General features: G+C 36.5%; 1 protein-coding gene across 1 annotated transcript in view; it reads right to left on the bottom strand.

Moving 5' to 3' along the window:
• The window catches only part of chm.S (choroideremia (Rab escort protein 1) S homeolog), an 88388-nt gene that overhangs the window by 8713 nt on the left and 52638 nt on the right, over window positions 1-27037 (bottom strand). The window contains exons 10-13 of the mRNA XM_018233059.2: window positions 17563-17667; window positions 16526-16589; window positions 12659-12755; window positions 1950-2045 (exon numbers count right to left, since the gene is read on the bottom strand). Coding sequence (XP_018088548.1) covers window positions 1950-2045; window positions 12659-12755; window positions 16526-16589; window positions 17563-17667 — 362 coding nt within the window. The remainder of the gene's footprint in view (window positions 1-1949; window positions 2046-12658; window positions 12756-16525; window positions 16590-17562; window positions 17668-27037) is intronic.

The following is a 27037-nucleotide window of genomic DNA, read 5'->3' as shown; positions in this document are numbered from 1 at the left end:
GTCAGGAAAACTAGCTATTCAATGTCTCAGTGCACCCGCAGGCATGTCTTGTATTATGGCTTCTATGAAGGAATCTGTGTAGGTCTTTGCACTATACATCATCACTTGATTAACATAACTTATAGACCATGGCTAAATAGACAATTCCTTTAACTTTTATAAAAAACAGTTGTGTTACAGTGTGCTTCTAAGTTGTAAGCCAGGGCTCTTTCTGGGTGTACACTACCAGACCACTGGGCATTTAATGCCAGTCAAATTCACTTAAAGACACATGTCCTTGGTATTCATACAATGTGTAAACATAAAAAACTCACCCAAAAGCAAATGAAATTTGCAGTAATGCAATGACACACAGAATGATGTGCCATTGCTGGCAATGTCAATTGGTGCAGGTACAACCAACACCTTAAAGGACATGTAAAGCCTACATTTTCCTACCATGTATATAAGATGGGCATATCTTCCCCACCCAAGTCACATCATTTGTACTGCATATACCCCTCCATTTGCCAGCGCCATCACATTTTCCTAAAACAAATAGCAGCTTTCACCCGGCGGTCATTTTTCCCTCTGACACATCATCAGTAATATGGACATCTGCAAACAGGACATGTATGCTGTAAAGTTCATGCAATGCAGGGGGCGGCCCGTATTTTTTAAAATGTCAATTTTCTATTTATGATTACCCAATGGCACATACTACTAAAAAAGTAAATTATTATGAAAATGGTTTATTTACATGAAGCAGGGTTTTATGCAATATATTTTTACAGAGACCTACATTATTTGGGGGGGGGTATTGTTTTCCTTTAAGGGATGCTGCAGCCTTACTTTAAAACCTGTAGCAACTAGAGTGGCAGTTATCTAAAGATTTCAAAGAGGCTGTTCATTGATTAAATTTTTGTGGGGGGGGGGGTTTACATGTCCTTTAATGTAGTCAAATCACGGGAAAGGTAAATGCAATATATAAAGGACACAGTACCTTAAACATGAAACACCAATATGTTATCCTATGGTAGGTTAAGGTGGGAACAACTCCTAAAGGACGCATAGCATTCAAATAAAATTGGTGTAGGATTTATATGAACCATTATTTCCATATTATTACATTTTCTCAAGAGCTTTGCAGCAGTGAATAGTGGCCAATAGTGCAAAACTGGAATAACTGGATAAGTACAGGACTGCTTTTGGCTATTGGCACTGCACCCTTCGCTGTTTTATGTTTGCATTGTACTATGGGTAGGCAAAGTGATTAGTGTAGGACACTCTAGAGCAGTGATCCCCAACCAGTGGCTCACGAGCAACATATTGCTCACAAACAATTGGATGTTGCTCTCAATGGCCTCAAAGTAGTTGCTTATTTTTGAATTCCTGGTTTGGAGGCAAGTTTTGGTTGCTTAAAACCAGGTGTACTGTCAAACCGAACCTAAGATGAGAGGCTACCAAATAGCCAATCACAGCACTTATTTTGCACCACCCAGGAACATTTTTAATGCTTGCATTGTTCTTAAATTCTCTTTACATCTGAATGTGGCTCAGTGATAAAAAAAAGTTTGAGGAACTCTCTCCCCCCCCGCTCTAGAGCAAATCTGTGCCCCTTAGAGCTCAAGCATTTGCAAAACCCCACATGGAAATGATTAGAAACTTACATTTAAAAATTAGCCAACAACTAATATCAACTATACCTGTTAACTTCTTCTTGACACACAGGCATGAGATGAGTATGCAACTTTATTGTCCTGCTTGAAGTTTTTATATGTCCCTACAATGTAACTATTTATTTCCCCTTGGTAGGTGAACTCACGCCAGTGAGTAGACAATGTGGTCAGTTTGGGTGTTTCCACAGTGGAGAATCCATTTATTTTCTTTTTTTTCTCATTTACAGCATAAGGAAAACCCACAGCTGTCTTGATATCAGACGTAGGCATTTACATTGATTATGTTCTCACCTTTCTCTGTGCTCAGAGTAAATAACTGCTGCACAACCGGTTCCAGATCTTCTTTGGCTGATGCTTTTGTTGATGAACATGTAAGATGTACAAGGTCTGCAATTACAAAATGTCACCGATTAAAGCAGGAATTGTTTTCAATCAGCTTTGACCTTAAATGAATGATCCCCAATTAGGACAACTTTTTTCAGAATTAGAAACCCGAGGCTAAGTAGGTGAATGGTCACTTTTTTGGGGAATAGTTGCACCATATTTGGATTTATCTAGTTGCTGAATGGAATGCAGTTAATCCTACCATTGAAGCAAGCCATCTATGTATTTGCATAAAAGCAATGGACAGGTTTTAAAGAAATTAAATATAAAGTATCTATATATATATAAAAAAAAGTATTTAAAATATATTAGAGCCGATGAGTCAAAACTATATATTTACATAAGTAAAAAGCATTCTGCTTTTTCATCTTTATTTGCTTCATGAAAGGTTTCTTATTAGTTAAATACAGTTATTGTAAATTAGTCGATTATAAAGTTAGACTAAAGTCTATTCCCAGCAGTAACATGAGTTAATATTAATTTTCATAAAACGACGTTTAAGAAATAAAAACGGCATTTAAGTTTTACAAAGGAATTTTCTGCCAGAGTATTTGCTAGTTCTCCGCTAGTAATCAAAGGCCATTCTCTGTCTCAAAAGACTTAAGCGCACAACTCCAAAACTTCTAATGAACTGTATCTTTCTTTATTGTGAGACATCAAAGTCTTAACAATGTACAATCTCCTTTTCATGCTTAATAATAATTAGTCTCATCTGGATCAGTGTGGTAATCTGAGAAAGGTTGCATACAGTGGGACCTGTGTATTCTACAACTTGACAATTATCCCATTCACTGACACATACCACAGAGCAATCCTCCAATGGAATGTCCCATTGCAGAAACAGCAACAAAAAAAGTGAATTGTGACATCTTATTGAGAATGGTAGGGACAGGACTTTATCAAATACACCCTGTTTCACTGTTTTGGAAAATATAAGTTTTATAAAAAAAAGTACACAGATTTTATTAGATATGTTACATTATAATATTGATGTAGGTGCACATACAGATATATATATATATATATATATATATATATATATATATATATATATATATATATATATTCATTCTGAAATATATCCTTATTATCCTTACTGAAACTTGTGAATTATAAAACTATGTGTACTGCCTTCTATTAAACATAAGGATATTAGAAGTCATCCCAAAGTCCAATAACTAGTATATAAGCACTTGGCCTTAACCCTCATTCTGTGACTTATATTACCCTTGTTTTACAGTACGGGTATACCCGCAAAAAAAGTGGGTACCCTGCGGGTTGCAGGCAGGCGTTTTTGGGGTGTGGGTATAGCTGTGGTTCATGGGATCTATATTTTACTCCTTTTAACATTTTTAAAAAAAAAATTCTCTCCTTGCCCACTTTTGATGATGTCACTTCTGGTTTACAGAAACAGTACTTCCTGTTTAATGTTGATCAGCCAGCGGGTTACGGATAAGGCAGTCGTGGGTTGGGTAGTGGATTCATTCGGGTAAAAATGCAGGTTTTGGGTCCAAGTCGGGATCTCAAAAACTGGTTCCACACAGGATTCTAACGGGGTACATTATTAGATATAAACCCTTTTCCAGTCAGGGTCTAAATAAATAATATTCAGCTGAAAGTCAATGCATCATTTCCCCTTCATAGCTCTTTTCAAAGGGGACCATTATCATTCACAAACTTAGCTTCATGCCACACACTGTATTCTGCTACTTGACCTTCTTTTGCAACATCCTGGGGAACAGGAACCAGTATAGGTATGGAATCCATTATCCAAAAAGCTCAGAATCAAAGGAAGGCCATCTCCCATAAACGTCATTTCAATAATATTATTTAAATTTAAAAAAAAAATCCTTTTTCTCTGTACTAATAAAATGGTACCTTGTATTTGTTCCAAACTAAGATATAATTAATCCTTATTGGAAGCAAAACCAGTATATTGGGGTTATTTAATGCTTACATGCTATTTAAGAGACAATGAATGGAGATCCAAATTACAAAAAGATCCCTTATCTGGAAAACCACAGGTTTCAAGCATTCTGGATAACAGGTCCCATGCCTTACGCAACACTTCCTATATTTCCTTGGGGCAAATACAGGGGATTTTTTGGTTAAAATAAACATTTTTCAACCACTTTAACCTGATAAAATGTTATAGTCTATAACACAATAGTTTAAGCTTGTGAAAATTACACAAGAAGAGCCAATGCAGTAAAGGTCCACATTATAAGTCCACATTATAACAGACAACTGCAAATGACCTCACCAATTTTATGCCCTAATTTTGAATACCGTAACAAACATTTTTAATATTTTTGCAAATTTTCCAACTGAGAAAAGCACATTAAAGAGAAGCATTAAGGTAGGATAATTGAATTAAAATAGGTTTTATAGATTTTTGCTCCAGTCGGTTATAAAATAATAAAGGCTCTCATCATTTAATTTCGCTATGGCTTTTTCTACTATGGTTCCAGCGTATGATGGAGTCATAAAAGCTCATCAGTGTAGATTCTGATTAAGTCTGATTTACTTAGGTACAGCTGCATTAGTTACAGTGGTTGCCAACACTTGTCTTCACGTAATGCTCCCGGGAGGAAGAGTGATGAGGCCATCTATGACTCCATCATTAGAGCCGAAATTTTTAGGGCAAGTGAAGGAGTTTGGTTCCACTCAGATGGCAATTCCGATTATGTGCCTGTCATTTATGCAGAGTGATCAAAAGCAAGATGTATTTGTATATTTATCTTGAGCAATTGTTTGAAGGGGAAATCACTCACTCAGATCTCATTTGCGACTAATGAAGTAAAAATACAAGGTACGATTTATGAAACATAGATTGCTGCTGAAATTGAGCTGGACAGAAAATGTTCTCTTGGCTGAATACTTTACAGAAACAAAGAATGAAGAGGAAGGATGTCGGCACTGCCTATGACTGATGGCTATGGGAAGACTTACTGGAGGCTTGATATTAATCCCTTATTGTCCATTGGTAATCTTTTGTATTCAACAACATGGATAAACTATTGCGATATAAAATAAAACAATATGATATAAACTAACTTCATTTTATTATTTCCAAGACCTCAAAATCTTCTATACACCATATTTTGGTGACTCTAAATGTCAAAAATTTCTGCTTCAAAATAACAGTATAATCAAGAAGAGCTATAAATAAAAATTGCTTTTTTTTTTTTTGTAACCGGTGAACATGACATTATCATGATTTTGGGATTTAAGGACCTTTATACTTATCTTTATATCATTCTTGCTGACTTAGAACAGTACCCAGTCTGACATAATTTTCTGGTATCTTTGTACCTGAGAAACAATCTTTCTTTTTGTTACAATCCTGGCATTATTGGCTTGGGTTACACTGGTCCGGCACCAGATTGTACATCATGCCGCTCATGGTTGCTAACTCACAACCCTAGCTGGTGTCTGATTATTCAGCCCACACTACAGGAGGGCTATGAGAAGGACATAAACTCACTAACATTAAAGGAGAAGGAAAGGTTAAAACTAAGTAAGCCTTATCAGAAAGGTCCATCTAAATATACCAGTAAACCCCCAAAGTAGTGCTGCTCTGAGTCCCCTGTCAAAAGAAACACAGCATTTCTTTCCTTCTATTGTGTACTCATGGGCTTCTGTATCAGACTTCCTGCCTTCAGCTTAAACCTCATTGCCCTGGGCAAGAGCATGCTCAGTTTGCTCCTCTTCCCCACCCCCCTCCCTTCTCTACTGTAATCTGAGCCCAGAGCAGGGAGAGACTCAGGCAGGAAGTGATGTCACACCCCATTAATACTGCAGCTCCTATCCTAAACAAACAGAGAGTTTCTAGAGCTTTTTACTCAGGTATGGTAAAACATTCTACAGAATAAATATAGCATTCTAGCTTGCACTATTGCAGCTAATCTATTGGCAATAAAATGCCTCAGTAGCTTTCCTTCTCCTTTAAAGTTAAAGCAGATGTTCCTTAACTGTGTGGCTGCCCCACCTAAGGGGGTCTCATGCAGTAAATTGCAGAACTAGCAAGAGAATCCGATACTGGGTGCATGATGATTTGCTGTTCTGGATAGCCTTAATAGTACAGTAGGCTGTCTTCATAAATAAGAACTAGCCAAAAACATAAATAACTGAATGTTAAAATTATTTTTGTCTCAGTGAAAATTTAATCGTCTACTGTTCTGCTGTATTAAGTACATTTACATTCATAATAAGAATATAATAATAATTCCTTTACTTAGCCCTGAATTGGTATATGGCTGGACACTTTACCCTCCTCCTCTGCTAATCTACCAGCATCTCCTATTTACCCGGGCCACAAGTCATTTGAATACCTCCCAACATTTTGGAAATAGAAAGAGGGACAAAAAGATTTGCTGCGCGGTGAAATGTCTTTGACCACACCCATTTTTGTGGCCACACGTGTTCATTTTACAAAATTTGGCAGGTTATGAAAGTTTGAACACATTTCTGTGGTTTTTATGTGTTATTACAGTTTTGCTAATGAAGGTGAATTGCCCTTTAAGCTGCAGTTTCCCCAAGATACCTGCTTATCTTAAATTGTTACAATTGCTACTTTGCTTATCTTAAATTGTTGCAAAAGTATCTAAGTGCACCTGTCACATATTCTGGGCTCTCTGCCAAAAGCCAATTAAGTTTTACTTTCCTTTTTATTCTGGCTGTTCAGTGAAGGAGATCAAGAAGAAAGTCAGGACATTTCAGTAACAATCCGGGACTGCTGGTTGAGCTGTCAAAATTGGGACTCTCCCGCAAAAAATGGGACAGTTGGGAGGTATGTATTTGCACGCTGGCTAGTAGTCAAGAGAGTTTTTCCTAATGCAAGCCATTATAATCGTTTCCCCTTTAAAACTCCTAGCATACTATAATAATTATTTTGGGGCTTTTCTGTGCTGCTCATATTAAAATGTGGCTCTTGATAATGATCAGCCTGGCTCCTATATCTTCAGAGTCTATGGACTGGAGCAATGGCTGCAAATGACAGCATTTCTGACTTTCAGGAGATCACTCTACTCAACAACTATGGTAAACCAATCTCTATGCAGATCTCTCTGGGACCCCTTGGAGATGCCAATAAAATCCCCTTTCTCTGATTCATTTTCAAATATAACACAGATGACTGAAAGGTAACCAGAGAACTGTATTTAATTACAGACAGCTTATATAACTCTGTACTTAAATGAACTGTTGTTGATGGTTGCAAATGTCTTGTGTTGTTCACTTTCTCTCATAGTTATTCAGTGCATTACAGTGGGGCTAAAGGTATGTTCGATGAGAAAATTAAACAGTGGGGCTAAACAGTATGTTCGTTGAGAAAATTAAACCCAAGGGGCAACATAACATCATGGCATTTTATAATGATGGAAAATTCCTATCCCACCACTAAATTTTGTCAGGCGGATGGATTAAGTGTGCATTCTTTGGGTTCTTATCATATAAGAAGAGTAAAGTTTACAGCCTACAGATATCAAGGGGCAAATTCACTAAGCGCCGAAAATGCGCTAGCGACGGCTTCATCGCACTTCGCCAGTAGTTTCTCCATGGCTGCTTATATTCACTAAAATGCGAAGTTCCGCCCAGGGAGGCGAAAGGTAGCAAAGTTGTGCTAGCGTTAATTCGCCAAGCAAAGCGAAGTTACGCTAGTTAAAGTACAATGGACGTATACGCCAAGTTAAAGTACAATGGACGTATATGTAGCAGCAAATACATTACACTACACAAGTCCGGGAAAGCTTCATAAAATAAAATAGAGGTGTTATTTTGCCCTATACATGTGTCCGCTGTATAGTTTAGGTGCCATATGTTAGGAAATGTAGGGGGGATGGAGGGTACCCCCAAAAAAAAGTTTACATATCTTTTTCAGCCTATCACCCTTAAAAAAGTAAAATACGCCAGCTTTGGGACTTAGAAAAAATGTCAACTTTTTTTGAAGCAAATCCTATCTACTCTATTGCACTTCGCCTGGTCTGAGGTGGTGGAGTAAAGTCTGGCGCAAGAGGTAACGTTCACGAAAATCAGAAACTTAGTGAATTAGCGTAGTTATGTCCCTTCGCCAGAATGCAACTTCGCCTGGCATAAGGGTGCGAAGTAGCGCTAGAGTAGGTCCACTTTGCTAGAGAATTTACGCCAGCACCCGTTAGCAAAATGATGTCACGCTGGCAAATTTTCACTAGCCACTTTGCCCTTTAGTAAATTTGCCCCCAAGACTCTTTATACAAATGCATGAAGCAAGAACTAAAGACGTCGGACAACCTTATCAGAAACATATACTGTATCTAATACTTATTTAATGGCATCTGCTATAGGGTTCTATTGATAATAAACACCCCAACAAGCCTTTTTCTATAAAGCAGCTGACATCAATGAGTCTTCCAAAAGGGCAAAGAAGCTGCCAAAATGTTACTGCCTAACGTTCCTAAATTTCAGAACTCCAAAATTTGATAAAGAGGCCCAAGTAACACAGAAACCCCTAATATACCCTTTACAGTTACTGGTTTCTTCAAAAAGTATGAATAAATGCCATTTTCTGTGCTAAAATCCAGCTGTTTAACAGTTCTTCTCTTTCTGCATCATTTGAAATCCTGGCAGGGAATGAGGGACTAAAACACATGTTACAAATTGTAACAACTTCTCCACAGCTTACAGACAGCATGCAGGAACTACATAACCCACAATGCATTGCACGGTGATGTTCTGTTCCTTATTGAAATCACGTGTGCAGGGAATTGTAGGTTTTGGAGGATGCAGGCTAAGGACAGCTGGCTGCTGATACAAAGTAACAGTAGTCAGCCAGCTCAGCAAAGTAGTCAGAGAGATCAGCAGGAGAGCAGGGGGCTAGGCTTAGGGAACTGTTTCAAACCTTTAAAAATCATTAAAAGTCTGCATATTTTTTAATTGATGTGTATTGCAAAGTTGCTTGAAATTATGTTTACTTTTCAAAAAGCTCAGGTTATGTTTGTGTGGAGTTCCCCTTTAAGAACTATGAATTATACTTTAAAATGCTTGACTACATTACCCTTCTTTCTTTTTTTTCAATCCCCCACATAGAATAGGGAAAAAAAAGGATATCCGATACAAAGTATCTGTTTAATGGATTGGCGAAAAGCTGCAATTACACTCAGTGAAATATGAAGAAATGAGCTATAAATACGTTCTGACATACACGGAAATGTTTAAATGTTTATTGCCTTAGCCTACAGCACAAATCTTAGAAAGGAGGGAGCAATTAAGAATCACACAATGAACAACAATCACTTTTCTGCATTGTCCTGTTTGGGCAAATTGCAGAGTTACTCAGAAAGATTGTGGCCTTGGAGCAATCCAGTCTAAGGATTACAGAAAACTTTATTTGATTGCTGATAGCATGCAACATCTAATGCAACGCTCAATGTCAGATCTATAAAGGGACGTAACCGGCTCATGACTATACTTCGTAGGAAACAACACTATTTGAGTTTTTTTTTCTTGTTTGGCTTATGATTTCATTTGTAATGAATTTAAAGTGTAAAGCTTTAGAGGCAATGTAATAAAAAACAGAGAAGTGGGAAACTGGGAGCAATAATTAAAGGCTCCTGAAAATCACTTACAGACATCCTGCCTTTCATGTAATAGTTGAGATGAAAATAAGACCCCTTTGTTTTCTGAGATTATGGTTTTAGAACCATTTTATTCAAAACTAGCCCCCAAGTTGTACGGCAGCCCAAAGAAAGATCAATGATAAATAAAATGCTGTGAATTGTATGCCTGGCTTACTTAAAGGAGAACTAAAGTTGCACATTATGTTTTGGGCTTCTGTACCAGCCCTTTAGCAGTGAAGATCTGCAGCCAAAGATGCCCCAGTAGCTCCCCATCTTCTTTTCTGCTGATTCACTGCACATGCTCAGTGCTGATGTCACTTACTGAATTTAAAGACCCACTCACAATATACAGTACACATAGAATAGAAATGTCACAATATAAGGCTGATCAGTAATTAATACAGATAATTTCTACATGGCAGCACAATAACCAGTGCAATTAGCATCAGCATTTTATAATTAGCCTTGTAGCATCAGCTTATATTACAGGCCAACTTCATTTTCTGCTTGATAACTTGCAACCCCATAGCTTAGCTTCTCAACAGCTGCTCAGAGCCCACTGAACATGTGAGTGTCGCAGACACTTTCCAAGATGGTGACCCCTGTGACATGTTTGAAGTCCTGGATCATTGCTGCTATTGAGAAGCTGGTCTTAGATTATGGTGATCTCTTATGCATAAAACCCCAAGCATTACAGATAAGGGATCTCATACCTCTACAAATCTTCTCTGGAACTGTACAGATGAAAGAGTTTAAAATAAATGTAGAATTAAGTTTATCAAACAATCCTCCCACATTGTGTTTTCTGTATGAAAAATTAACTCATAAACGGAATTGTGAAGAATATTATGGATGTTTTTGCCTTCTTCCCCATTTAAAGGAGAAGGAAATCCATTTATCCTTGAGGGTGCCAAAAGTTAGGCACCCCAAGTGGTTGTATTTACTTAACCGACACCCCTGGCCGGTGCCCCTTTCAGCAGAAACCGGCACCGACCCCAGCGAGCATCACGGAGTGTTTGTCTTCTTTGCATCTTCACTGCAGACGCATATGCAGCAGAATGGAATAGCCAGTTTTTCTGCTAAAGTCGGCTATTCACTCTACTGCGTATGCACAGCTGTGAGAAAAAAAGAAGAAGCAGGAAGAGGATTGATAGCTCTGTGGTCGTCAATGGAAGAAGCCCGGGCCAGTGGAGTTTTCTGCTGATAGGAGTGCTCACGTCACTCCCACATCAAACACCAGAAATGTTGCTAAACATTTGAACATTTCTGGCGCAAGAGAAACCGATTTGGTGACTGCACTTGAAATTGCATGTTGCTCACTTCACTTGCGGACAAATGTGCTCTGTTGTATGGCAGCGGCTCAGGGTTTACGATTTTAGTAGGAATAAAGTCTAAATATATGAAACAATAATATTTGCAGATACCTGTAACCATAATTGTAACTTATGCAGTGTTTTTTTTTCTTTTCAAAAAGGGTAAGACCTTAGTGTTGACTGTTCTAAGCATTCACTGAAAATAAATTGCTGAAGCTCAGGGGGCTGCCTTAAGCCTAGCACCTGTACATAAAGTGCAACATTCTTCAATAATTGTGAGAAGTACAGGGGAAGCCAACTCCCAAGCATGCAGAGTAAATCAACATAGACAGACCAAAGTTCATTCAAAAACAGTATAATAGGAATGTATGAAAAAAGAGTCACAAACACAGTACTGCTTTACATAAAAGGCTGATCCCAAGGTGCATGTTTAGGATGATATGCACATGCAATATGTGATCTGGTCCTTAAAGCGGTGGTTCACTTTTAAGGTAACTTTTATTATGTTATAGAATGGCTAATTCTAAGCAACTTTTCAATTGGTTTTCTTTATTTATTTTTTATAGTTATTTGCCTTTTTCTTCTGACTCTTTGCAGCTTTCAAATGGGAGTCACGGACTCCCTTCTCAAAAACAAATGCTCTGTAAGGCTACACATGTATTGTTATTGTTACTTTTTATTACTGATCCTTCTTTTCAGTCCCTCTCTTATTCATATTCCAGCCTCTTATTATGCATAGTTGCTAGCATAATTTGGACCCTAGTTACCATATTGGTTAAGATGCAAATTGAAAAGCTGCTGAATAAAAAGCTAAATAACTCAAAAACTTTCAATAATAAAAAAATGAAAACCAGTTGCAAATTATTGTTCTCAGTTCAATTGCTTCATTGCAGGAATTCTCGATCGTCTGCCTACACAGACCTTACCATTCTCATTATTCCCAGTCAACTACAGCAGAATGGCAGTACTTAAAAGACCAGTAACATAATTATTTAGATTGTCAGAGACGACAATCCATCGTGCGACGCTCGATTTCTCCTCCCTGCCTTCTATAGGAGATAGCCAGGGAGGAGAAATCGATCACTGCACCATGGATCGTAGCCGTTTCTGAAGAGGAGCGCAAGCAGAGAATCAGTAAGTAATTTCTTAATAAAGACTCTGCGAATTGAAAGTTAAAACTGCCTTGGTGTTTTTTTTCCGTTAAGTAGAAACACTTTTTTTTAAAAAAAAATAAATAAATTTATGTTACTGGTCCTTTAATAAACTCCCCACCAACTTACTATTCTTTTTATGCTTTATTTTTTAATCGAATTTTCACTTTGTAACATACAATGCTAGACTCATTTGTTTCCAACCAGAATTAGAGGGCAGCAGAACAACAAAATGGGACTGCTAAAATGAACATCATTACTTAGCACATGTGGCACTGCAGTTTAGTATTCCAAACATATTGGAAGAGCTGATCAGAATAAAACTATCCACATTTTCTACCAAAACGATTATGTTACTTTTACTTGTGTCATCCCTGCATATGGCACTAACAACCTGAGTTGAAGGCTGTGGCAGTTTTTGTACTGCATCTTGATTTACAAACAGCAACCAAAATCTATATTATTTTACTCAGTCTAGCTAGACATTCTGTATTTTAGATGTTTTCAAATTTTCACATATTGTATACAATCTAGGAGGGTTTAGAAGTAGTTCTTACATGTGTTTTTCATGCAAGTCATTGTTGATGAGCAGAGTTCAGTTAAGTAGACAGCATTTTGTCCTTTGTCTGATGGTGGGAATGTCAAAACAGAAATCTATAAGATAAACATGGGTACATATTAGTAAAGGATTTCCTACACAAACAGGGGTGCATATAAGAGTATATAATAATAACATAAATAAACAGGGGTGCATATAAGAGTATATAATAATAACATAAATAAACAGGGGTACAGATAAGAGTATATAATAACATAAATAAACAGGGGTGCATATAAGAGTATATATAATAACATAAATAAACAGGGGTGCATATAAGAGTATATAATAATAACATAAATAAACAGGGGTACAGATAAGAGTATATAATAATAACATAAATAAACAGGGGTACATATAAGAGTATATAATAATAACAAATAAACAGGGATACATATAAGAGTATATAATAATAACATAAATAAGTGTTGATGGGAATTAAATGATTAATATCTACCTAAATTTGTGGAATGCTTCACTGCTGACACTTGTGAACATTCTTTAAGGAATCTTTATCACTCTCTTTAAAGGAACAGGTCAGTGTAAAAATAAAAACTGGGTAAATAGATTGGCTATGCAAAATAAGAAAAATTGCAATATAATTAGTTACCAAATATGTAATGTATAAAGGCTGGAGTGACTGGATGTCTAACATAATAGCCAGACCACTACTTCCTGCTTTGCAGCTCTCTTGGGTTACACTGACTGGTTACCCTGGTTATTAGGCACTAACCAATCAGTGACTTGAGGGGGGCCACATGGGTCATAACTGTCCATTAAGTTTGCATCCTCAGCATGCAGGTCAGATCTAAAAGCAAACAGTTATAAGTAGTGTTCTAATTATTATATTAGACATCCAGTCACTCCAGCCTTTATACATTACATTTTTGGCTAACTGACTATATTAGAAACATTTTCTATCTATGTACCCAGTTTTTATTTTTATACTGAACAATTCCTTTAACCCGTATATGGACTAACTTTTGGTACATACTGTAAAAATCACAACTTATTTTAAAAACACTATATGGCCAAATGGATCTGCACTTCTTTCTGACAAAATCTCATTCTGAAAGCAAGGCCATTATTATGAAGTCGCCCTCTATCTGACGCTATAACAGCCTCTCTGTGAAGGCTTTCCACTAGATATTGGAACAGTGCTTGTGGGATTGCCCTCCATTCATCCACAAGAGCATTTGTAGTTAGGCACTGATGCTGAGTCTGGCTTTCAGTCAGTGTTCCATTTTATCTCACACATGATCAAGGTAACACTGTGCTGTTAGACTTGTTTGCGGCTGTTCTATTGTTAGCCACATTATTAAGTCCAGAGGTATAGTGTTTGTGTTAAAACTGCTTCTGGAAACACAAACTCAGCAGTGAGTGTTCTGACTGAGAACATGTGATTTTATTGTACTACATGCGTCAGGCTTCAGTTTATGTAGCCTACCACTTTGCAACTCAATTTCTGCTGCTCCTGTACTTTGCACTTCACAATCACTGGACTGGAGCAGCTTGAACAAGGCAGAAATTTGACAAAGTATATTTTGGAAATGTGGCATCCTATGACAATGCCATGTTAATTGTCACTGAGCTCTTCAGTTTAACCCATACTATTGCCAAAGTTTGTTGGTAAAAACTACAAGGACCTGTGCTTAATTATACACAGCTGTGTCAGCAATGGGTGTGTCTAGATAAGACTAATAAGAGCCACATTTACTTTTAGCCATACAATACAGCGTATGTATTATTTCAATTCATTCATTATTTCAATAGTTCAAGCACTTTTTTAGTAGTTAAAAAACAGAGGGTCATCTATGAAACAGGAAAGCTTTTGATTCAAATTCAAATATTCACTATTCATAATTGATACATGAGCTTGTGTTGAAGATACTTTTTAACTCTTGCTTTAATCAAAAAAATATCTATGGCATGATATGTCTTAAGCTAAACAAGGAAAATGAAGCTACTCCATGTTTGGCCATTGCAAGGCAGATAACTAAGTTACCAGTATACAGTGTGGCTGTTTTATTAACAGCAGTCCATTATGCATAATGTACCTCATAAGGACCAAACATGAAGTAGCTTCAATCACAAGAAATTGTATGACATAAAGCTCTATAGAGTGTGGGCAAAATAACAAAATATTTCAACTATACTTCTCAAAGTATAGCTAGCTTAAAGGAGAATTCAACCCTTAAATAAAAAAAACCCTACCCCCCTACCCTACATAAACACCTCCATAAACCCCCTTCCCTCCTCCCCCCAGCCTAGCTGCTAACCCTGGGAAATGCCCCTAACTTTTTACTTACCCTTCAGTGCAGATTCAGGGATCACAGTTCATGGCAGCCATTCCGGGTCTTCGGTAATCTGAGACTGAGACCAGAGAATGCACAGTTGGAGCAATTTCCCGAAATAGACTGAAATTGGCGAAGCCCCGGAAGAAGACTTGAAGATCTGGAAGATGGCTGCCGTAAACTGCAATCCCTGAATCTGCACAGAGGGGTAAGTAGGGAGGGGGTCAACGTAGAGTAGGGGGGTAGAGTTTTTTTTTAGTTAAGGGTTGAATTCTCCTTTAACTTTCTATTGTACAATATAATAATGTCTCTAATAAACATATAACTACAGAAGTACAGAAGACACAACTTGATTATTAAAGGGAGACAATGTCATTATTAGTCAGTCAACTCTAATAGTAAGAACAGTAGAATATATGTAGTTTAAGAAGAGGGTGGCTGAAGAGGTAACTGGATTAGACAGCTGTTAAACTGCCCTGCAATACATGCCCAAGCAGGAGCAGCAGCTAGTAGCATTTAATTATGAAATATGACCAAGGGGTAAACTGACATTACCAATATGAATTCAGTTTATGAATTTAAGTAATATTAAGCCTGCCAAGGTAACTGTACTGCTTGGGATTTAGTTACCGTGTATGTGGTGAGATTTTATTTATAGTCACAAGATCAACCATTATAGAACCTAAAAATGTTGGTTGATCCCAATGTTATTAATATGGAAAAAAGATACATATATAGAAAATGTGGCAACCCTATAATGAATAAACATAACACCCTTTATGTAAACAGCATTATAATAAATCTAGCAGAGCTTATCAAACGGCCCGAAACAAAAGCCTACCAACCTCCAACGGGTATTTGCTTAATTATCACAAATGAGTATTTCCAGGAGTTTCAATACATTTAAATCCAGTTGAACCTAAGTACCCAATGTAAGCAGAGCTTTGATAAATATGCTTTGACCTGTGATTGCCCCATGTCATTACATTAAATGGCAACATTAAAGGAGAAGGAAAGGTTAAAACTAAGTAAGCCTTATCAGAAAGGTCCATCTAAATATACCAGTAAACCCCCAAAGTAATGTTGATCTGAGTCCCCTGTCAAAAGAAACACAGCATTTCTTTCCTTCTATTGTGTACACATGGGCTTCTGTATCAGACTTCCTGCCTTCAGCTTAAACCTCATTGCCCTGGGCAAGAGCATGCTCAGTTTGCTCCTCTCCCCCCACCCCTCCCTTCTGTAATCTGAGCCCAGAGCAGGGAGAGACTCAGGCAGGAAGTGATGTCACACCACATTAATACTGCAGCTCCTATACTAAACAAACAGAGAGTTTCTAGAGCCGTTTACTCAGGTATGGTAAAATATTCTACAGAAAAAATATAGCATTCTAGCTTGCACTATTGCAGCTAATCTATTGGCAATAAAATGCCTCCGTGGCTTTCCTTCTCCTTTAAGACTTATATACCATGAATTGTAACACTATCACTGAAGATCACTATCAGTTGCTGGGATAAGCTGAGCAACTATTTTACCTCTTGGTTGGATTCCGAGTTCAATATAGAACAGTCTGTAATAAGGACTGCTCGTGAGATTTGTCTGTAGAAGAAAAGAGAAAGAGTTTTAAATGAAAGAGAAGGGTATTCTTTATGGAAAATAACAAAAGAAATGAGGGAAAAATATAGAAGATAAATAAGCAGGTACGGGAGTCCTATTTGAAATAAACCTCTAATTTAGGCATTTTGGACATAATAAATAAACCTTGTATTTGATGATAACTAAGTTAGCATAACTCCATGCCAAGCATTTCAGATAACACATCCCAAATACAAGTATATGTGTGTTGTTTTGAATGTTTAGAATAATGGGCTTTTTCTGTTGAGCAACTTGCTTTAAAGATACACAAAATATTTTAAACAAATCAGTTTTGTCATTAATCTGATTCATGCTATCTTAATTAAAATACTGTCTTATTATTACGAAGAAAAGCATATCAGTGTAAAATTACCAATTAAGTATGGGAATATGGGAAATGACGTTTCCATATTTTGGAACCTTCTTAATAACAAGTTTCTGAGATGGAAAAAAAACCATAACTGCTCTTGAAAAGAAAAAAATTAGAGGGACAATGTTATTTCTAATTTCTATGCCAAATTGTATTTTGTATTACGGAAGGCAATCACCCATAGAATCAATTTTAAGAACATAATTCTATATTTTATTAAACAGGTTCCATTTTCTCTGTAATAAGACAGTATGAAAAGTGTTTTGTGTGCAGAAGCTGGTGCTGTACATATACTAATCAACAAAATATTAATACAATCCATTTAAATATGCACTAAAGGCATAATGGAATAAACAACTGCAACATCTGCAGCAGGCGAAGTAACCAGAAGTAATTAGCTGTACTGGTCACCTATTAAAAAACAAATATCTGAATGGCTGCCATGGACTGCGACTGCAAGATCTGTTGTAAACTTGCCACAAATCATTACAGTAACCCGTAAATGTTTCCATTTCAGCAAGCATCCATTGCTTTTTACTTCACAGAAACACTGACCTCAGGACTTACTTGTAAGATACATTTGCACAGATTTGCTCAGGAAGGTAGCTATCCTCCACAACCAGGTATTTGCAGTCTACTCGTTTACCTCTATGGTCAATGACAGCTTTACACCTGCAGTAACACAGCAAAGAATATGCACATTAAACACATGCACAAATGTGCAGTTGGTATTAAATTAGACATTTAAGTCAATTCTTTCACTTAGGGGCAGATTTACAAAATTCGAGTGAAGAATTCGAATGTAAAAAAATTCGAATTTCGAAGTATTTTTTGGGTACTTCGACCATCGAATTGGTTAAATTCGATCGAATTCGAACGATTCGAACGATTCGAAGTAAAAATCGTTCGACTATTCGACCATTCGATGATCGAATTACTGTCTCTTTAAAAAATACTTCGACCACCTACTTCGGTAGATAAAACCTACCGAAGTCAATGTTAGCCTATGGGGAAGGTCCCCATAGGCTTGCCTGTGATTTTTTGATCGAAGGATTTTCCTTCGATCGTTGGATTAAAATCCTTCGAATCGTTCGATTCGAAGGATTTAATCGTTCGATCGAACGAAAAATCCTTCGATTGATCGATCGCAGGATTTGCGCAAAATCGTTCGACTTCGATATTCAAAGTCGAACGATTTTAGTTCCCAGTCGAATATCGAGGGTTAATTAACCCTCGATATTCGACTATTGATGAATCGGCCCCTAAATGTAAGAAAACAAAGGTCCTATACTGAAAGTACATTATTATTTATTATTATATTATTTATGCACCAAGAGGAATTAACTGAAACTTTAATGAAAACAACTTTACCATGGGTGATACTCTACACTAGGGGGGTTATTTATCAAAGTCCGAATTTATCTCAATATTTTCTGAAAAAAACTTTGACCAATTCCGCACGGGTTTTTTGGGCTTATTTATTAATACACTTTCCTGAAAATTTTGTTTGCGGGAAAAAATCCGAAAGAATCATGAAAATTCTGATTTTCACGTTTTTTTTCTGATTTCTCATCCGTTTTTCACGATTTTTTCAGATTTTTCACCAGAAAACTCAGAATTTTGCTCTAAATCTCCGAAAACTTCGGGGTATTGCCAAAAACCCAGCGCACATCAAAAAATCATTGGGACTTCTCCTATTGACTTATATGCAACCTCGACAGGTCTGAGATGTTGGATTTTCAGATAAGGACTTTTCCATCCTCGGGGTTTAATAAATTCCGAAAAATTTGTGAAGTCTGATTTTATTAAAAAAATCACAAATTTTTTTGTGATTTTTGCATTCAGAGTTTAGTAAAGGAACAACAACACCAAAAAATAAAAGCATTTTAAAGTAATTAAAATATAATAGACTGTTGTCCTGCATTGGTAAAAGTTATGCATTTGTTTTAGAAACACCACTAAAGTTTATATGGAGTTTATACATGGAGGCAGCCATTTAGGCTGAAAAAGAAGAAAAGGCACGGGTTACTTAGCAGATAACAGATAAGCGCTGCATTAGAAGACAATGGCATTCTGTAGAATGCACCTGTTATCGGCTATGTGACCTGATCCTTGAATGACTGCTCCCATGGAACACAGTAGCTTGTTTATATAAACTATAGTACCGTTTCTGAAGGAAACACACCAGTTTTACCAGTGCAGGGAAACAGTACATTATATTTTTAGTACTTTAAAACACTTTCATTTTTTGGTGTTACTTTTCCTTTAGGGATGCACCGAATCCACTATTTTGGATTTGCAATGTTCTGGTCTCTTATTCAAATTTATGCATGGTTGCTAGGGTAAGTTAGACCCTAACGACCAGGTGGCTGGAATTGCAAGCTGGAGAGCTGCTGAATAACAAGCTAAATAACTAAAAAAAACACAAATAATAATAAATGAAAAAAAATTGCAAATTATCACCAAATATCACTTTTGACATCATGCTAAAAGTTAACTCAAAGGTGAACTACCCCTTTAAGTACTAATTTCTAAAGTAACCATTACAGAGTGCTGTGTCACAGACATATTGCTGTCATTTAACATTGCATTTCCATATAAATTAAATGTTAAGATCAATCCCCTGTAATAAGCCCATCAATTTCCAATGAAGTCCAATCAACTCTTTTCCCTTCTTTCTTTATTAATGAATCTGAATCTGCCCTTTGATATTTTTTTATATTCAAAGCAAATCAGTAAATGGCAAATGTGTAGATGTATTTCAGCACTGAACATGAAGTATATATATATATATATATATATATAGTCAAATACAAGAGTCCTCTGCACTCAACCCATTATCAATATATTTAAGACAGCGACATTTTGTGCATACTGCTACTAAAAAATGCCTTACCCTTTAAACAAAACAGGGATTGTTTGTCCATATATTGCAATATATTTAAGCTGGCCAACTACGTCAAAGTCATCCCATATCTGGCCAGTCCTATGCTTAATTTTCATCTGATTCATTAAGAATTCTATTGCTTCATTATACATTTTACAAAGGATCAGATGAATCAGATAAAATTGAGCATAGGACTGGCCAGATATGGGATGACTTTGACGTAGTTGGCCAGCTTAAATATATTGCAATATATGGACAAACAATCCCTGTTTTGTTTAAAGGGTAAGGCATTTTTTAGTAGCAGTATGCACAAAATGTCGCTGTCTTAAATATATTGATAATGGGTTGAGTGCAGAGGACTCTTGTATTTGACTATATGTATTTTGTGGTCACAGCCTCATTGCACCCCCGCCTAATGGTTTTTAAAAAATAGTGGTGAGCACAACTTTCCCTTGTTTGTTATAGTTTATACAGGAGCAGTGACCAGCTCCATGTTGTAGCTCCCACCCTTCCCAGCTATAGTCAGGTGATCCCACTGGTGTCTAATAAAAGGGCAGCCAAGTATGGAGGTTTACTTTGAAAGCAGCAAATTAAGTTGCAGGTAATACCTAGTCCCTTTGTAAAATGTATAATGAAGCAATAGAATTCTTAATGAATCAGATAAAATTGAGCATAGGACTGGCCAGATATGGGATGACTTTGACGTAGTTGGCCAGCTTAAATATATTGCAATATATGGACAAACAATCCCTGTTTTGTTTAAAGGGTAAGGCATTTTTTAGTAGCAGTATGCACAAAATGTCGCTGTCTTAAATATATTGATAATGGGTTGAGTGCAGAGGACTCTTGTATTTGACTATATGTATTTTGTGGTCACAGCCTCATTGCACCCCCGCCTAATGGTTTTTAAAAATAGTGGTGAGCACAACTTTCCCTTGTTTGTTATATATATATATATATATATATATATATATATATATATATATATATATATATATATATATATATATATATATATATATATATATATATATATAGGTATCTTTGTACAGACGGGCATTTGGTCCTCTGTTCCTTTGCGATGGAGCTTTCATGCATTCCATCACAAAAAAGCAGCCCATCCTGTTGTACTTATTGTGGAGTAGTCAAGTACTGAAAAAGTTGAATTAAAAAAAAAACCCTATCATGTTAAAGCACAAATAAGCCATTACTTTGTTTTTTTATCCTCACTATTTGACTGTCACTCTGGAATCAGGGATGTTAGTTTAAACGTAGACCCCCCTCCCTCCTCCACCCCAGCATAGCTGCCCCCCAGGGAAATGCCCCTAACTTTATACTTACCCCTTGGCGCAGATTCAGGTATAGGAGTTCCACGCAGCCATCTTCTGGGTCTTCGGTAATTGCAGTTAGGGCAACTTGCCGGTTTGTGACAACTGCGCATGTGCCGAAATGGACGGAAATTGCCGAAGCGCCAGAAGACACATATACCTGGAAGATGGCTGCGTGGAACTCCGATGCCTGAATCTGCGCCAAGGGGTAAGTATAAAGTTAGGGGCATTTCTCCAGGAGGGAGGGGGGTCTATATGGTGTGGGGGGGTAGGGTTTTTTTTTTTTTTTGAAAACAGTTGAATTCTCCTTTAAAGAGACATGTTGATCTCTTTACCACCAGTTGCTGTCTGCGTCTCATTGAATTCTAACTTTCACCCAAAGATAAATACACTTCTTAAAAAAATTGTTGTAAAAAAATAGCTTATATATAGGTGGCAGGTGAAGTGATACAAACATTACAAAAATAAAATATATCTTCACTTTGTTTACTTTACTGGCCTTTATAAACTTTTCAATTAATAACATTAAAAAAAAATCAAACACAATACATTTTCTTTGTATATGCTGAACACAACTAAATATTGCTCACTTCAATTTTCCAATAGTATGATTCTGTCCCCTGGTTTAATACATGTAAGAATCCAATACTTGCATTTTAAGAGCTAGACCAGACAAATAGAAATAAAATGCAGCTACTGGATATTAGCAAGGTTTGTTAAAGGGAGTAGAAAAACACACCTAACAGGTCTTTGTCATCTGATCCTGCGTTGGGACAATGAATCAAACGTAGCCCTCCATTGACCTTCTTTCAAAGTGTCTAGATAAAAGGATGAAAAGTAGAATCCATCTCCTTACAGCGCCATGAGTTATAAATGTACTTTATAGGCCTCATTATCCAAACTAATGGACTAAGGGCAGCATCCTTGAAATGGACTTGCCTGCACTGACAAAGCTTCTGAGCAGTATTTCAGCACAAATATGTAAATTTCCAGTAGTTTGGAAACATAAATTTATTGTATTTTCAAATTAAGTTTGAGGGACACATTTTTGATGAGGGTTGTTTTACAAAGTGACTGTGGCAAAATCAAATGGAAAGTGTTATCGCTCTTTCTGATTAAAAGTGCTGCCAAAGTTTTTATTACGGTTTAAGGTGTAAGCATTTTAAGAACTTCCATGGGTAACAGCTTCTAAAACTTAGAGGAAAAATATACCCCTGAACAATGTTGGTCAATATATGTAAAACCCTGCTTCATGTAAATAAACCATTTTTATAATATACTTTTTTAGCAGTATGGGTCATTGGGTAATCCTAAATAGAAAACTGCCATTTTAAAAACTAAGGGCCACCCCATGGGATCCTACAATTCACGGTGCCAACAAACCAAACAAACCATACATGTTAGGTCACATGAGCCAATTAATGGGCAAAGTTCTGTCTTTTGCTTCCATTCTTCTTCCTGCTACAGTAAGAGCTGCAGTATTTCTGGTCAGGTGATCTCTGAGGCAGTACACAGACCATCCCAAAATGGGGATTCAAAGGAAAAGATGTAAAAGGGCAATATATACTTAAATATATATTCTAGTTTCTTTAATATGCCACCTAATGTGATGTGTACACTATTTGTTGCTTAAGTATTTATTTTGGGGGTATAGTTATCCCTTGAATGCCCATACATTTTACTCTGAATATATTACAGTTACTGCTTAAAGAGAAAATATAGCCTCATTTTTGGCTCATTTAGTTGGGCTTTTGTAGAAATGGTATATAAACACTGTTTGAACTTCCATAAATAAATAAAAATGTTTTGTTTTTTTTCAGACATACCTGAATACAAAGATTCAAAGGAAACCATTCCATTCTGTATCTGAATCATATGAATAATTTCCCAACCATTTTAGGTTCTCAGAGCTTTTAGTTATCAACACTTGGAAAATGTGTACCTGGTCAGTAACCCATACAAGCCATGCAAGTTTTCATTGTTCAACCTGTACATAGCTGGAAAAAAGCTAATCACTGATTTGTTGCAATGAGATACTGCCCAGGTGCATATTTGCTCATTGTTGATAAATAAGTCCTACACAGTGATGAGCAAAATTTTTCGTCAAGTTTTGGCGAAAAAACTACGCCCAAAATTGTTGTGCGGCAAAAAGAATTTGATGCGCCGCATCGCGTAACAAAAAAAATTTGATTTGAAACGGGTCAGATTTTTCGTCACTAGTACTCCTACAGTGTCATCCAACCCTAGCTCAACTTTTTCCATTATGAAGTGATAGATTCTTTGAAGTCCCTCTGCTTTCCATACTGGTACAGAGAGGGACTTCAAGTCCCCCCCCCCCAAAAAGACACTCAAAAAGATAAATTAAAAAAAACCACAAAATGAAAAAAAAAGACAAAAGGCAAACAGTCTCAGAATATAACCGTCTTCATTTAACTAAATGTTAATTTAAGGGTGAACTCCACTTTAAAGGGCAATTCAACTTCAAAATTAAAATTTGCCTAATAATTGCCCAATAAACATTTATTAAACATTTTCAGTCATTTGTATAAACAATTGCTATTGAAAGAATTTCTTAAACCCTGGTTGTTACTTTTTAAACAATGTTGCAAAAGCCTCAGTGCAAAGACAGGTCAGGAATTAAAAAATGAAATAAAATGTAATTATTACTCAAATCTAAGTTACTTGGATTGCTTCCTTTAAAGAAACTAAATGGAAATTTTAAGGTGAACTTTCCCAATGTTAAATGTAACCAATATACACTTATGGGCAGATTTATTAAGGTTCAAGTTGTTTTTTCCATGAAAATTCCAGTTTTCGAGTTGTATTTTTTGATCAAAACTCACATTTTCGGGTTAAAAAAAACTCCAATCAACCATGTTTTCTTAAAAAAACAGAATATTCGAGATTTATTATACCCCGACCCTTGAAATAGTTTGAATCTGATAATACAACACCTAAAACTTGTCAAACTTCTGTAGAAGTCAATGGCAGAGGTCCCTTGAACCATTTAAAGAGGTTAACAGCCTGCTTGATTTTCACGTTTTTTTCGGAGGGTTTTGGCCGAAAACTCAAATCTAGAACTTAATTTGAGCTTTTTTCACGCTGAAAACTCGATCAATTTGAGTTTTCGGGTTGCGGGACTTGAACTAGCACATTCTTGTTTTTGCCATTCGAGCTTTTTCTTAAATAAGATATCATTCGAGTTTTGAGGTCAGTTGAGTTCATTTGAGGTAAAAAACACTTGAACTTTCATAAATAACCCCCTTAATAGGCTGTTTTATCAATAATGGTCAGGAGCATAAATATAGATTCCTTTATATTTAAACACTTCTTTTAGATTGATGAATTTCATATAGAATACGGATATGAATGTCATTATTTTTGGGATGTGACATCTATTCATTAGGGTGCAACAGTTAAGCACTAACACTCAATAATTACACACAAAACTAATCAATACTAAAGAATTGGCAGATTTTTCAAAGCAGGATATTTTTAAAAAAAAAAAACATTTTAAAGAAAATGTGAACTGTTAGAATTTCATTTCAAATAAAAATAAATCTACTCTTTAGAGAGGCTGGTGACAAATGCCCAATATTGGGAGTTCATAGGATCGTTTGGGCTTACACTATGGTGCTAGAACCTTAAAGGACCAGTAACAATTTTTTAAAAAAACAGACACATTTAACTTTAAATTCGCAAAGTCTTTATTAAGAAATAACTTACCGATACTTTGCTTGTGCTCCTCTTCAGAAAAGGCGTCAGGGCGACGATCCATCGTGCGGCGCTCGATATCTCCTCCCTGGCTATCTCCTATACAAGGCAGGGAGGAGAAATCGAGCACCGCACGATGGACGTCGCCCTGTCGCCTTTTCTGAAGAGGAGGGCAAGCGGAGTATCGGTAAGTTATTTCTTAATAAAGACTTTGCGAATTTAAAGCTAAATGTGTCTTGGTGTTTTTTTTCGTTATGTAGAAACATTTATGTTACTGGTCCTTTAAACAGTTAACTAAGTGAATGCAGCCCTTATTGTAGATAGTTCATGGGTGAAAATCTGAAAAGCAACATATATAGTTCCAATACACAAAACTCCGCAAAAAAAAAAAAAGAACCTGGTGCTCACTGGACAGAACATTTTTTGTTTGGCTCTAAGAAAGAGACTCCTGAAACATCACCTTAGACTGTAATTTTAGAAAATTTGTCTGTTACATTTGGTAGCTCCTATGTGGACTGGCAGCCAACAGGAGGCTGTGATTGGCAGTACACCTGTTTTTTTTGCAACCAAACCTTGCCTACAAGCCAGGAATTAAAAAAAGGCACCTGCTTTGAGGCCACTGGGAGCAACATCCAATGGGTTGGTGAGCAACATGTTGCTTGCAAGCCACTGGTTGAGTATCACTGCTAGAAATGATGGATTACTTACTGATTGTGCAGGGACCTACTATACAGAGTAATCCTCCACAAACTCAGTCTAGGGCTGATCGTCTCAAGCGGGGGCCATTTATCAACACTGGGCAAATTTGCCCATAGGCAGTAATCTATGGCAACCAATCAAATTGATGCATTCATTGTTCTACCTGCAGTTGGCTGAAAAAACAGCCAATCACTGATTGGTTGGTATGGATTACTGCCACAGACAAATATGCCCAGTGTTGATAAATGAGCCCCAGTACTAGTGTGTGTAGCAAACATAAGATCCATGGTTAAACTCTGTGCAGCAGGGATTAACTGCACGTGATCAATTAAACATTTATTTCCTTTTGACATTAGTACGATTACCCAAACATAGCAATAAAAACAAGCAATTTCATCTTAAAGGATTAATAGCAGAACAGAGCATTTGATACGATCACGGCTATTTGTATCTATTATGTTTTTCATCAGTCTTTGCTCTTCCAAGAATTACAAATGCGTGCAAATGATTTGCCTGAGAATTACTCATTGCAGAAAGCATGTATATAAGCGCTTGTGCAGAAAGTCAAGATAACATGAAGCTTGTGAGATGTATCTGCTAGGAAATTATGTAGATGACAAGATTTTTTTTTTTTACTTGCACATATGGGTGACACTGGTTGAAATTGCAAACATTAACCTTCTGTCATTGCTATGGAATATAACTTAATCATGTGTCGTATTGATGGATCTTATTCAGTAAAATAGCTTTGTGTCCGCAATGCACAAGTGAATAAAATGTAAATCCCCGCATATACCGTATCATCTAAAGTCAGGTATTGCATGAGCAACAAATTGTATTTTTTTGGGAGATGAAACAGCAGCTAAACCAGGCAATGTGTTTGCATGCTGTGATGTTTTAACGTTATAGACTGTAGTTACAGTATATGCTTAATAAACCTTGTTTGACTATCTTAACCGTCTAATTCCATTAGGGGTTATATGAAATTATCTGTATATTTCCTCTGGGATTAGTTTACCATCAACCGCCATAATTCCTATTCTGATTTCCTTCATAGAAACATGATGCTTATCAATTCTAGTAAATTCTAGTAAAATTAGTTCCTACTTATAGAAACATGATGCTTATCAATTCTATCAATTCTAGTAAAATTAGTTCCTACTTATTGGGGTTGTTCACCTTTAAATTAGTGATATTCTTTGATAATTTGCAACTGATTTCATATTTTATTATTTATGGTTTTTGAGTTATTTTGCTTTTATTCAGCATCTCTCTCCTCTGCAATGTCTGCAGTCTGGTTGCTAGCATCCAAATCACCCTAGCAACCATGCATTGATTTGAATAAGAGACTGGAATGCGGAAACGAGAGGGATTGAATAAAAAAGCGAGTAATAAAAGTAGCAATAACATTAAG

Source organism: Xenopus laevis, chromosome 8S, assembly GCF_017654675.1.
Source record: "Xenopus laevis strain J_2021 chromosome 8S, Xenopus_laevis_v10.1, whole genome shotgun sequence".
NCBI classification, from domain to species: domain Eukaryota; kingdom Metazoa; phylum Chordata; class Amphibia; order Anura; family Pipidae; genus Xenopus; species Xenopus laevis.
Note: the sequence above shows the minus strand (reverse complement) of the source record. Positions and strands in the feature narration are given on the sequence as shown.